Here is a 14,604-nt window from a genome sequence, read left to right on the forward strand (position 1 = left end):
ATAAGATTGAGCTCTGACGCAGAGAGCTCGCTCATATCACTGTGTGGATGACAATCTCTGTGAGGCCTAGCCATTCTTTACCATTGATTGGTGAGACCTTTAAACTTTGACGAAGGGGAGATAGCAGCAGCTCTGAACAGAGCGATGGACTTTGACACACTCACACCACTTTTTCCATGCTGTTTTACTAGTAACCAGCACTGTTTATCCTGTTAATGAATAATCTGAAGTCAAAAATGCTTTCACCTGGGTCATCTCAAATCCAGTATTTTAAAATTCTGTGATCTGTGGTCAAAATAAAATGATATTGAGTCCTATCTTTATACAGAGGCAACAGAAAATTAAGTCATTTGCACCAAACCTCTTTAATTTCAAGGTGAAAATAAATTTCTACAAAGTAATGTCAATTAAATAAAAAAATATGTTATGTGAAATAGATGTTTGCAAAAATATTCCACTCTAAAGTGACTGATGTAATTTAACAGAGGCCCAGCCAAATGATGCTAGAAGTCTCACAATATGTGAAATGGAGATCAGCTGAGTGCGGTGAATGTGTCTTAAGTAACTATAGTAAAAAGATACCTGTGTCTGGAAGGTCCAGTCACTGGTGCATTGGTATTCCTGGCTACCATTACACCATAAAGACAAGAGAACACTCCAAGCATTTCAGAAAAAAAAGATTATAGAAAAGAAGAAGAAGTCAGGGGATTCCATCATCAGGAATAGAGGGAGTATGACACATGTTTAAATCTGCCAAGATCAGGCTGTCTTCACAAACTGACAGTTCAAGAAGGAGACTAGTGAGAGGCCACCAAGGCACTTATGACTACTCTGATGGAGTTAACCACTGCACATCACCACAAACTCACCATCCCCACTGTGAAGCACGTTGGTGGCAGGATCGTGCTGTGGGGATGCTTCTTGGGAGCTGGCCCTGGAAGGCTTGTAAAGGTAGAGGGTAAAATGAAAGTGGCAAAATATAGGAAAATCCTAGAGGACAATCTTATCCAGTCTGCAAGCTTGGGTGAAGATTTATTTTCCAGCAAGACAGTTACCTCAAGCATACAGCGAAAGCTACACAGAAATGGTTTAAAGACAACAAGGTGAATGTTCTGAAGTGGGCAAGTCAAAGCCCAGACCTCAATCTTATGGAGAATTTGTGGCTGGACTTGAAAAGAGCTGTTCACGCCGGGTCCCTGTGCCACCTGACAGAGCTTTAGCAGTTTTGCAAAGAAGAATGGAGCAAAGTTGCAGTGTCCAGATGTGCAAGCCTAAATTAAGACCTATCCACACAGACTCAGTGCTGTGATTGCAGCCAATGGTGCATCTACTAAATACCGACTTGAACGGGATGCAGTCACTTTTTTTACATGACCTATTTTTATTTCATTGACTTCACTTTGAGACGTCTGTTTTCACATTGACATTAAAGAGGGTTGTTTTTTGTATTTTTTTTTTGTCAAAATGCCATGACCATGATTGATCTATAAAATCAATAAAGAAAAACATCCAAGAGGGTTAATACTTTTCATAGGCACTGTGTCTGAAGATCGTTTTTTATTTTCTTGTTTTATGAGTTTAGAAGTTTGATATTAAAGATCATTTCAAAATCTGACAGAATTACTTTACAACACAAGGTATCAAATAGTATAAATGTAGTCTTTTTTTAGTTTTACCTTTTTTGACAGCAGTAGAGAACTTTCTCATAATTTATGCTGTGTAGGCTTTTGTTATCTAATATTTCCATTAGTGGTTTCTTTCAAGGTTGTTCTACGTGACTCTAAATCTTCTCTTTTTGTCTGTGTGTCTATCTTAGAGCAGCGAAGTAGGCCAGGGTGAGATTTGGTTGGTGCTGACAGACCCCAGTCTTCAGGAGGAGTGGCCCGAGGGGCCATGTAGGCGAACAGTGCCCCTATGTGTGAGCACATCCTGTGTGATCACTTCCTCTGTCCTCGAAGCTTTAACCTCCCCCACCACCTGTCGCATGTCATTCAGAGATGCCATCAGAGAACATGGTAAAGCTTCAATTGATGGGCCATTGTCTTACCTGTGTTTTTTTTTCTTTTTTTTTATCTCATACGACTTTGTGTATAAATCACTCTAATGGGAGTCCAAAACATTAGATACATCATTTAAAGTTCAATTCTTAGGCACTCAGATATCCACATTTATCGAATCATTATTTATTTGAATAGATTTCAGATGGTTTTATTGTGTTTTTTATCACTTTACATTTATGTATTGCTGTTTATAATACTAGAAAAGTTATGTGTAAAGTGAAAGCAATTGTGAAAGTAGTAAGTGTAAAATTGTAAGCTTCAAGTCACATCTTTTGTTTATGAGTTATTATTTATCAAATTTGTATATGAAAAAAACTTTATGAAAGAAAAGCTCTAAAGCTGGGTTTGCAAAAGATGATTTTTGGCCTGATGTAGGGCATTAACTGGGTCATGCCCTGCCCAGTTTGTTCAAATAATCATCTAGTGTTTGGTGTCAGAACAGGTATTTTGCTGCTCCTGATCAAGTAGCAGCCACCCTGATCTAGAATGGTTCTGCGTTGAGCAGAGAGGGAAGTTTTAGCAACCGGATGTTGTGAACTTTTACAGCTCACAAACATCCGTTTGGCAAGGATCGTAAACAAAAGTGTGCCCAGAGTCATGTGGAATACTGAAAAAAAAGCCTTTGTGTGAAATTATGACAACAGTACGAGTGCCTTTTTGACGTCTCATCCAAGATACACCACAATAGAGATACAACGTAGTCACATTTGATGGCGAGTTTCTGTGAATTGGTTTCACTGCCTGGCTGAATCATCTAATTCAGTGTTTTTTAACTGGCTTAGCCTATGTGCCCACAACCACCTCCTTAACAAGAAATAGCTACCCTGTTTTCCGAAAACCCTCAGCAACTCTGATTTATTTCTAAAAAATAATGCAGAGGTGGGAAAAGTGACAGACTATTGTACTCAAGTAGAAGTACAGTTACTCTGAGTAGAAGTAAAAGTAAAAAGTAAGTCATTCAAAATGTACGCAAAGTACTGAGTAGCTACTTATGATACCCAAGAGGCTCTCACAGTGAAATATGACCTGTCCTTAATGTCCAATAACAAGAAAATACAGACCTCCAACCAGGTTAGTTATTATAAGCTTTGACCTGTTTAGGGAAGAAATATGGAATCATTCTCTTGCTATGTGCTACTGACCGTCATGTGTTGGGAAAGCCAAATGACTGGTTGTTTTCATGTTGTTGGGAAAAAGCTCGGACCTCCTCGTTGTGGCTTTTAGTGTTTATTTTTTTTACTCAGTACCCAGTGCTTTTTAAAATGTAATTAAGAACAATACTTCACCCAAAATATATTTAAGTAAAAGTAATGATTTTCAAAAAAGTGCAAGTACACATAAAAGCTACTCAATTACAGGAATTTGAGTAAATATGATTAGTTACTTTCCACTCCGTCACTTTGGTTCCAGATGCATCTGGACAAGGAGACAAGACAATACAAGCATGTTTTAAAAGCGCATATTACAGAAGTCCTAACTGGGCATATTTTAGTTTTCTTTGCTTTCTTGTGATCGTAAGTCACTTTTCCAGCACATATCTGTAAGTAATTATGCACTTTCAAAATTACTGTTTATTTTTAACTTATTATTGTAATCTGTCCCTGAATTGTATTATTTATTGTGACGTGTGTTGCTGACCTCTTGGCCAAGTCACGCTTGTAAAAGAGATCTCAAACTCCGTGGGTCTTTATCTGATTAAAAAAATAAAATAACTTGAAGAATTGGTTTTCTATAAATCTCAAGAAATTAACATATTATGAAAAAACCAGACGAGTTGAGTTCTTTAGAAAACAGCAGAAATTCACTCATCATCCTTTGAAAAACTAAATTAAGATATATGAATCTATGTTCCACACCTGATGGAGTTTTTGCCACAATTTTTCATCCTGGCACACATTCACGACCCACTGACAACGACTCCTTGACCCACTTTTGGGTCCTGACTCATCAGTTGAGAACCACTGGTCTGGTGTCTGCGTTCAAAGGATCATAATATTAACAATCAGTCGAAACTATCCACGTGTCTGTGGTTTGTTAAGATTTAAAAACGTCTAGTATTTAGGCAGCCTTAATCATGAACCCACACAGAATTATCAGCTTATCAGTGCCTCCTCTCAGATTTAGGGAGTGTTGAAATGAGTTTCAGCTCATTGCCAGGCTTTCTGGCCCTAATCTATTTTCATTCAGTCCCTGATTTATCAAAGCTGCGTTTTCAACTTTTAAAAGTGCTTTATCAGAGAAAAAAAAACATAACGGCATTTCTAAGAACAACCAAACAGCTGGCAGACATGATGACAGACTAGCTGGTTGTCAGTATTACACTGGTTAATGTAAGACGGGTCACTCAAAAGAAGACTAAAGTTGCTGATTTAGCTGCTGTAGTTCCCTAGTAAGATGTCATATCAAGACAAACTATATAAAAGTTGTGTTCAGTCATTGTTGAAGATGCTTTCAATTTGCCTGAAAACGATGTTATGGCTGCTCTAACAGTGTTTTACTGTTGTAACAGCTTAATGATGGGCTTACTCTAACTTCAGTTGTTGTGATGTAAGGCGATGTAAGCTCCTCTTATTTCCAATATATAGATTGAACCCTTCCAAAGCATTGTAGACATCATAAAGCCCAATCCCGAATTATTACTCTTCTAAGTAGTATTGAATTAAGTTTTATTACTTTGTACTGTTGTTCTCCTACTCTCACTCCACTGAAAGATATCAGTCCTGGGTATTGAGATGAGAAAAATTAGAAATTTATGTTGTACACCTCAAAAACTCAAATCTCAACAGGCCTGGTTTTGTAATTACTGGACAACAACATCTAATTACAAGTTACTATAAACCATTGTCTCTCAACCTTGTGGGTCAGGATCCTAAAGTGGGTCGTGAAGCCATTTTCAGTGGGTCACAAGAGTGTGCCTAGAAAAAATATGAAGCAAGAAGCCTATGATGTGTTTTATCTCTCACCTCTTTTGTTTCATCTCTTATCCAAACTTCACTATTTTTCATTAAAACCCTTAGTTATGATTGCAGAAGGTAGGAACATTGGAGGTGGTGGTGGGTCCTGATGCCAGACCACTTGAGAACCACTACTATAAACTTTAACTTAAATTTTAGATTAACATCTAATTCAACACATTAAACAAAAATGATAAGGCTTGTGTTGCTATAAATAAGTCAAATGTATACCATTTTACTAAAGTGTCTTGAAATTAGATGTATTTTATTAGAGTGTAGTTTTTATTTCAACACACAGCCCTATGCAGATACGTTTTATTCATTAAAAGCAATTCAGGCCTTAATTTTTGTTTTTCACATCTTGAAATAAGATTTTTATCTGGACTTCTTTGCTTTCAGTTGAGGTTTTGTAGAGTTTGGTAATGTATTGCCTTTTTTAAAACATTAATTTTCCTCTCATGTCTATCTAGATGTTCTCGTGTGCGTGGAGCAGTCAGTCATTGACATCTGCTCTGAGGATCTTCAGGACAATCTTGAGTCATCCTCCGTCAGGCCAGAGTCACTTTCACAGTCTCTATCTGAGCCTCCGGCAAAGACCCTGCCCCAACCTGTGAGACTGGATCCTCTGAGTCCTGAGATCACACCCAACTCCCTCTGCTCTCTCACAGGTCAGTGTATCTCTTCGCCCACTTTGACTAAGTGTTGTGGTTTCCCTTCAACTCGCTTAATTTGAACTGTTCTTGCAGAACATGCCCGATGTAGTGATTTCTCAGGGGAGGAAAACCCACTTGTTTTTGTTTCATCTACAAGTTTACAGCTCACTAAGAGGCCTTGATGTGGGTTTAAGGAATTCCTCTCAGCTGTTTGTTATTCACTGTCCTCTGGCTGTCATTGTTTGAATTATATGAAATAAAAACACATGAATTTTCATTGGATTTTTCTCAATTCCCATGTCCTTTTGCAAAGAAATTACCAGGCCTGCTCCCCATGAAGATTTGATTATCAGAGGAAGATTAAAAAAATTCAAGTTGTAGGCACTTAGCATTGTTTTACTAAATCAAAAACTCTGCTATTATGAGATATGTCATGATTTTGCAAATACATAAAAATAAAGAAGCAGTATTCTGTTTTTAACCAGTCAAATGTCGTTTAATTATTTGTTTGATTTTGTCCAGTTATGTAATCATATTGCAGAGAAGAGTGACCTAAAATCAGATCATAATCTGCATCTGTGCATCTGTGGTCTTCATGTCACTTCAGAGGGCAGAGATCACACTGTGAAGTGTCTTCTTTCAGCCCCCTCTGGCCAAACATGTTTGGTCAGCTGGCTGAATAAATAAAACAATCTTTTTAGCTTTCGCACCCATGCTTGATGCTATCTTCTGGAAATTACCAGTGGAGGAAAAAAAAGGCTGAGAGCGATATATACGAGAGAGACTTTTCAGTTTTAGATTAAGTATCTTCGTTCTGCTGTGATGTTTGTGAGGAAGCAGCTCTTGTTGCTAAGTGAGATAGTGTGAAGGTAGCGATTACTCTGCTGCATTTATCACCTGGATCTCAGATAAAAATGGACGGGATGTGTTTATCTCTCACACCCTGTTATAAAAATACACAGAATTTGAAGCCTACAACGCAAAATATTTCCTAGGTCTCAGTGTTTACATTCAACGTCCACCAGTAAATGTAAAACAAATACATTTGAAAAAAAGCAGTGCAAAAAGGTAATGTTTGCAAACATGTTTCAAAGATGTGTAAATATAAACAATTTATTTGCAATTTTCCTGCAGGGGTTATAGTTGGAGTGGATGAGAGCACAGCTTACTCCTGGCCTGCGTGCAGCCATTGCGGGAGTGATAACTTAGAGAAGTACTCAGAATCACAGTAAGTTCTCATGTGAAAGCCAAACAGCTTTAATATAAAACACATTCATGAATGTTAACTTTCTGTTTTGTGTTTTATCTCTCCACAGTCAGAACTTCTACTGTGTTTCTTGTAAGTCAGCTGTTGACAAGCCCGACATGAAGATTCAACTGGAAGTGTTTCTGAGTTCTTCATTGAGTAGCTGCACTTTGAAGGTTAAGGTGAGAGTTTTAACCTTTGACCTGAGCGCTTTGATACCAATAATTTGAAGTTGGTTTCTTTTTAAGTTTTTTTCAGGCTTTTACACCTTTGAGGACAACAGCCCTTGTACATGGGGCGCGCAGATATTACCACTATGCCTACTGGTGTCCCCGAAGTCTACTGTTTTGTTAAATACCTTTAAAAAGTGCAGAGTCTCGTGAAATTATGTGTACAGGAAACATAAAACAAAAGCCAACAGTCTATTGGTGTAGTTTGGCTTAACATACAGATTGAAACAAGGCATAGCCTGGCCTTTAATTTAAACAGGGTTTCTGTAGATACTTGAATGGCTTAACATGTCTTAAACTGGATTCAGAGGCCGTAAAAAGTCTGATTTTTACCCCTGAGAGGTCTTACATTTTAAAAGGCAATTTGATATAGACATCTATCTATAGAAAAACCTTGTAAGATTTTTATAATCCTCTTCCAAAGTGTTGCTTAAATATTCTCCAGAATTCAGGGAGTTTATTGTTGTTTTTTCTAAATTTCCTGGTGGAGGATGCCCAGATCTCTCTCTGATTTGATCTGGTTTACTGTGATTAAATACACTCTGAACTGTTTTAAAACACTAGTCCAGTTGTCTAATATTGGGGCTACCAGATTGCCCTCTTAAATCCATGCAGCCAAATTATTTTGACAGGTTTTCCCTGAGAACACTCATTATTCTTCATTAAATGTGCCAGAAATCATAAAATGTTGGCATTAATGATCCAAAAAATTCTCTGCTCTGCACCGTTTGACATTTAATAAACAGTCCTTCAAACCCCTAAATTCAGCTCTGGGCTGGTACATTGAGAAATCTCACATGGCTTTCATTTTTGACCCTTTAGTGGTATTAAAAAAGTGGTATTAATTTTTCTCAGTTCAGGTCTTAAAAAGTCTTGCATTTGATTTTTAAAGCATGTAGGAACCCCGTGCCAATGATTCACAAGGTCCTGGGAGATTTTTCAAACCACTTGGTGTGGAGTGTATCTCTGCAGGGTGTATACTGATGTTAATTTATGCATAGGGCTACTTCCCTTAACTTTAAGGGTGTCCATAGGCTCATTTTAGGTGCATTCTGTGCCGTATACATCCTTGCTATTTACTATTTCACAAAAAAATATTCCAATGCATGTAAAAGGATTGTATGACAGTATGAAAAAAAAATCTACATGTGATCATATTTTGCTGTATTGGAGCAAGCATGCTCCTGTTAGCCTGTTTTGACCCGCAACACCAAGTTACATCACATGAACTGATTTGCATAAGTAGATACAACTGATGTGCTGCAACCTGCAACAAGTGGGTGTGTAACAAAGCTCAAGATTTAATGGTGTCATGAATCACTGTACTGCACTAAATTTTTATTTATACTGTATGCAAAGTACATTTTTTAAGGACAGCTGAGAAACAGTGTGTGAACTTGAACACCTGGATTGCTACCTTAAGAGAAAGTCAGTCTTTTTCACAAAATCAGGATCACCAACTACTAAAGCATATTAAGGCAACAGACTTAAGGGTGGAGCTGATCCACTCTGATTCAAATATCCAAAGTATTTTTCTTAAAGCAGATGTAAAGAAAAGCAGCAAAAAGATAATCCTGTAATACCCCAGGTGCTCTGTTATAGTGAGATTATTACATAATTTCTGCTCATGAAAGGGATGAATAAATAGAATAATTGATTGTATGTGCATTCAAATGACAGTTTTATTATTTGATACCTGCTGTTATCAGAAAACAAAGTAAGGCAAACAGATAAAGTTATCATTTCTACTTATCAGCCACCTGATGATTTAACACCACCATTAGTCACAGAGCACACTGTCAGTGTAACTTATTTCAGTATAATTTCAAAGACATTAATGCCCCTGCATCTTTTCATATCTCTGACAGCTGCAGCAGAAGACAATCATGTCCATCTTAAACACTGCAGCACTGGAGGGTAGTGAGGTAAGTGTGCTTTTACAAATGCTTACATAACTCTGGGCTGGACTAGGCGGTGCATTGATCTTCTGTCAATAAGTTGTCTGTTCATGTAAGCCTATTCTGTACTAAACACTTAAAATCCCTGAGTCACTCCGGTCATTGATACTGTCAGAGGAATTTGCTTCCAAAATACTGACGTAATCTCCCTCCACCTCCTGTTTTCACTGATTCCATTATTAGCAGTTTTCATTCTGGAGAATTCAGCTAATCTCTTTTACAACCAACGTGCTGTGGAGTTTGTCATCTTTGCAAACACAGGCTTGTGTTTGTTTTTTAAAGCATTAATGCACCTTGCAAAGGGAAGTCGTGAGTGCAGAATAAATTGTTAAATAAACAGAAATACTGCTGACCAGTGTGCAAAGGTCAGGGGCCTTAAGTACACTCAAACGTTGTCAAAGCATCAGTTTCTAGCCTCAAGAAGAATTGAATGAAGTGTGCAAGGTGTGAGTTTTCTGATGGGCTTGATTTGTTTTAGTTCCTAGGATACGATGTGGAGAATGTCCTGGGAAAAGAGGTGGGCCCCCTTGGCGCTTATGTCCGAGTGGTCACCAAGAAACCTGACCTCTGGATCAGCCTGGAAGAAGTCCGCCTCTGAGGCAACCGTTAGGACAAGTAAGCTAATGATATCAATCCTAAGGCTTCAGCTGGCCTCACAGAACTGCCTTGGTCAGAGCCCATGCAGCCTCTCCTACCCCCCCTTGAAGGCCTCCTCTGACAGCTTGAGGCTGTGCTGGAGTGAGCAGGACTGCAAGAAGACAAGGTCTTGTTTGTGTTAATGATATGTGATCCTGTGGAGCAGGAGTTGACAGCCCAAGGGTAGACCTGTGGCATGCAGTCTGTCAGAGAAGCCCACGTGCTTCACTGATGGGCTTTTAAGACTTTTGACTTCAAACACATTGTCTAAGTGGTATGAAATACTTTTTCTTCCAACTATGGACCTATGTTTGTAAAATATTGCTGACATTGTCAATAAAAGTTGCAATTTTTGCTGACTTTGCTTTCTATTTCCTGTTGCACTCTTTTTTTTTTTTTTAACACAACACCCTCCTATGACATGACTGCACTGTATGCAAAGACTACTCACAGACCAGGACTCCTCTTCACTTTTTCTGCATTTTTATTATAGATTCCATAAACAAAATGTTTTCAAGGTTTCATACAAACTATATAAAAGATCATGCTCTGGCTCTTATACAAAGTTTGGAATTATAAAACATGTACCATATCAGGTAAAATAACATGTAAATGCAGTGGTAAAATAATTTAATACAGAAAAAAATCCCACAAAAATATGGCAGCAACATCATATATTTTCCAGTGCCATTATGGTAAGCTTAAAATACATCTGGTACAGATGGTAAGAAGAAAAGTCTGTTGAGGTATGTCTCCTGAAACTCAGTTCACATAGTTATTATCAATCTGTCACCGGCTCTCTACACTCAAAGAGCCCATATAGGACGAGTTGGGTATCTGCTTGAAGAACTCTCTGAGCCCGGTGAGCTCTCTGGTTAGCTGCTCGATAGTTTTATGAAGTCTGTCGTTTTCTGAGCTCAGTTCGATCAGCTTCTGCTGCATCTCCAAGTTGCGTTTCTTGGCTTTGTCCCTGCTTTTCCTCACTGCAATGTTATTCCTCTCTCGCCTCTGTCGGTACTCCACGCTGTACCTGTCCACCGCCTTTTTGCCCTTTTCCCTCCCAATCTTCCTCGGGGAGGACTTGGTGGGGCTAAGACTGGAGACGGGCTCCGGCGTGGTGGGGGGAGTGGGCTGCCCTGTGGGGAGACTCACGGAGGTCTGGGCGCAGGTTTCGATCTGTGATGGCAAGGATGAAGACATGTCACTGTCACTCCAGTCGGACTCCTGTTTGATAGGAGCGCTGAACAAGCCTTTCTCCAGCCCGCTGTCAGCCTTCCTCTCTGCTGTGTACGCGGCTGACAGCTGCTGCTGCTGCTGCATGCTGCCTGGTAGCGCGGAGCTCTGCAGGTTGTAGTAATCCGCCTTCTCCTGCTTCACAGTGTTGAACAGGTCGAGGAAGAGCTCGTCGTTGCACAGCTCCAGGTTGGGCACGGCCGTCATTGACTCGATGTACTGGCTGAAGTCGATGGCGCTCTCGTCATCGTACATGGCAGACGCGGTGCTAAGCTCCGCCATGGTGCCGTCGTCGCCTGCAGCGTCGCCTCTGCTGCCCGGCTTGCAGAGCCCCTGCTGCGGGACTCCCAGCTTAGTACTCTCGTAGAAGTTAGCAGGCTCCATCGCCCAACTCATGTTGCATTGTGGAGACACACAGTGAGAGTCCAGGCTGTATATGTCACACATGAACCCTGGTGACTTGTCCACGTGGTTAAGGAAGGAAATAAACTTCGAAAAATGTAACCCACAGACGTGACAGCTGTCTGCACTAAATCACTCTGCAGCCGTTTCGCTTGTTTTCTCTTTAGTTGCCTTAAAAAAACGTGTTAAGCTGTTTTTTTTATCCCTGGGTGTTGACTGTCAGGGTCCTGTCATCTGACAAACTCTGAATCACTTCTTGTCACTTCTCTGAGGTGTCTGAACTTTCGCGGAGTGTTTTGTATCGTCTCCCCGCTGACGTCACACGCACCGCCCTCTCACGAGCCAGTCAAGTCAAAACGAGGGTCACATGGCCGTTTACTTCCCATTTGAGGAGAAAGGGGCGTGTTGCTCGTGCCACCCACTCTTTACTACAATTGTATGAATGGTTCAGAGTTGTTTACATACTGAAAGCTCTTGGTGTTTGGGATTTAAGATCAATTTGTTCCCTGTCAGGAGCCAAGTGAATGTTTTCAGACCATTTCCAGAAAATTAAGTAACAAAATCCCACTGAAGAGATCCTTAATTAACCTCTTATTTATTTTGGTCTAACCAAACTGTTATTTTTATTAAATAGCGCTCAATTAAATCAGTTTGAAAGTTAGTAAACATGTAGAAAATGTCCACATCAAATTGTTTATGCTGTAATTAACTGCAAGCTTTAATATAATATTCATTATCATAAATAAATATCTTATTGCATGTGATGAAACACCTGTTATTACAGACCATTCACCCAATTTACCATGCGTGCTATAATTTCAGTTGCTAAGTGCTCAGCCACTAGCTTTTAGATCAGCCTATATTTTAGATTTAAATGAAGTTTTTTTTCTTTAAGCAAGTAGTTATTTTGACACTTTACCTCAGATTGACCTTTTTGGTGTACCTATGTTTATGTGTGAAGTTAAACCCATCATCTGTCTTCAGGCCTAAAAACATCTCACCCAAAGTGGTATAATTTACAAAACAGAGTGTGGTGGAAGAGTTTCAGTGTACGGAAACCAGCTAAAAACAGAGCAACATGTACTCTTTTCAAGCATCTCTCTACAAAGTATACAAAATTCAAGATGGTTGATAATTTAGCTCTCATTGTTTGTTACTTGAGCATTCATTTGAATTGTTTCAATATATTTAAATATGTCAGACTAGCCTTAATAGTCTATATTTACTCTTTAATGTAATTGCCAAACATTAGTTGTAACCAGGAATGGATAGTAACTAATAACATACTCATGTAAACTTCTTTGTGTGTTTTTTAAAGCTTGTAATTGTACTTCAGCATATTTAGATGCTCTGGTAAGTATTGCACTTAAAACATTTTGCAAGCATCAGATACTGAGTAAAAATTCAAAATGATGGGCCAATAAAGAGATGCATTTGTGTGGCTTGCACCACAAACAGCCAGTAGGACATCAAAAGATAGTTATTTCAAGTTTCTAACATCCAAAATACACTGCTGTGATTCACTGTTTAGGAGAGATGAGCCTACAATTAAACAGCCTGGTTGAAGTAATATTTGGTTGAAATAGGCTGCATAGCATAAATGCAGTTATCTGAATTAATATAGGAAGACTTAGATAAGCATGGATTGAGGAATTCAGTGTCGTCCATTGTTTGAAGGTGACTCATAAGATGTTTTTAGTTATCTTATCTTTAAAAACGTATCTTAACAGCTCCCTAAGGGACACATGTACTGACACTTCTCGGAAACGCTCCCATGTTTTCCTGTTAGGAAGTGTGCTGTATTTTTCCGCTGTAAAGACCTTTTCTTTCAGTGGAAAGATGCCCCCTGGTGGTCAAACAACGCAACTCAAGGATAAAGTCAAAAATGTGATGGAAAATTACTTCCGGTTGCTCCCACCCATCAGCTGTTGCTGAAGCCAAGAAGAAATGAATACAGTTCATAAGTTTCAGATAAGATTTCTTCATGCTCGTTCTTTTTTCACAGAGATTTGTTTGACCCAAGTAATTGTTTAATAAACAATCTCTACATTTACTTTTTTCTATTTTTTTTCTGCGTCTTAGTGCAAATTTATTTCCAACTCTGAAAACTATCAGTAAGACTTCTGTAGTAACAACAACAACAACAACAATAACAATAACTATAATGGCAATCATAGTTATTCAATAACACATTTTTTCCCTTCCTTGTATCATCTGAACATCTGTAAATAATTATTTGATATTTGGATAAAATCAAATGCCAAAATTTTATGAGACACTTCAGCCTCTTAATATTAAGCCTTTTTGTAGGGGTGTATTATGTATCTACTGTGACAACTATTCATGAATTTGCTGAATTGGAAATAATTTTGAAAGTGTGTGTGAAAGAGTGCAAAATGTTCATACCAATGATAAAAACAATAGTTTTACCAAAAAAAGTGAACACAGTGCAACACAAACACCACAAACTGGTTTACATATCTGAAAAAGGGGCAGTAGGTCCTTCTCCATAAATCATTGACTGTAACTGACCAGCTTCCTCACAGATTTAAACCTCAACAATGGTTATTTCCCTAACATTCAGATCTGAAGTTGTAATTATCAATCATCTTAATATCTGACAATTTATAATTGGACATTTCAATCAAAAATTCCCATTGCACTATAAAAGACATTAAAAACAAGAAAGCTGCCAAGACAGACTTCATCTTTAGGAGTTTCCATATTGGACCTCGTCAAGTGTGTGTTTATGGATGGTATTTTAAAGGTGCAGTGTGTAAAACTGAAAATCAACATCTAGAAGTGGGTTCTAGATTGCATGTCTCTGCTGGAAACTGTGGCAACCAGTTGAATTGTATGTGTATCAGTAATGTGAATGCAATACAATACAATACAATACAATAACTTTATTTATCCTTTTTTCCTCTATGCTACCATGGAAACATGTAAAAATCCAAGATGGCGGCATCCATTGAGGGGACCCTTCCTATGTATGAATTAAAGGTTTATTCTGAGTTGTTTTTTTTTTTTTTTTTTCCAAAAACGCTATTTTCTAATTTAGATGACTAAACGCTTATTTAGACAGACTGTCTTAGAAATGTTTTGCTTTATTTTACCAAGTTTGTTCAGCTAAATGCTACTAGGCTAAATATTACACACTGCACCTTTAAGTGTACGTTCCAGAGAGTATAGTTTGGTCATTGCACCAGTTTATGGTCTTGTCTGTAATGCT

The 14,604-nt window shown here is 38.5% G+C and overlaps 2 protein-coding genes across 2 annotated transcripts in view; one reads left to right on the forward strand and one right to left on the reverse strand.

Moving 5' to 3' along the window:
- Positions 1 to 10,096, forward strand: part of spidr (scaffold protein involved in DNA repair) — a 54,413-nt gene extending 44,317 nt beyond the window's left edge. The window contains exons 15-20 of the mRNA XM_041803291.1: positions 1,817 to 2,015; positions 5,485 to 5,682; positions 6,802 to 6,895; positions 6,984 to 7,095; positions 9,012 to 9,068; positions 9,580 to 10,096. Coding sequence (XP_041659225.1) covers positions 1,817 to 2,015; positions 5,485 to 5,682; positions 6,802 to 6,895; positions 6,984 to 7,095; positions 9,012 to 9,068; positions 9,580 to 9,699 — 780 coding nt within the window. The 3' untranslated portion in view covers positions 9,700 to 10,096. The remainder of the gene's footprint in view (positions 1 to 1,816; positions 2,016 to 5,484; positions 5,683 to 6,801; positions 6,896 to 6,983; positions 7,096 to 9,011; positions 9,069 to 9,579) is intronic.
- A 107-nt stretch (positions 10,097 to 10,203) lies between these two features.
- cebpd (CCAAT enhancer binding protein delta) lies at positions 10,204 to 11,635 on the reverse strand. Its single transcript, XM_041803293.1, has one exon. The coding sequence runs from the start codon at positions 11,415 to 11,417 to the stop codon at positions 10,527 to 10,529; it is 891 nt and encodes a 296-aa protein (XP_041659227.1). The 5' UTR covers positions 11,418 to 11,635; the 3' UTR covers positions 10,204 to 10,526.
- Positions 11,636 to 14,604: the final 2,969 nt, after the last annotated feature.

The sequence above is a fragment of the Cheilinus undulatus genome, linkage group 13 (assembly GCF_018320785.1).
Source record: "Cheilinus undulatus linkage group 13, ASM1832078v1, whole genome shotgun sequence".
In the NCBI taxonomy this organism is placed as follows: domain Eukaryota; kingdom Metazoa; phylum Chordata; class Actinopteri; order Labriformes; family Labridae; genus Cheilinus; species Cheilinus undulatus.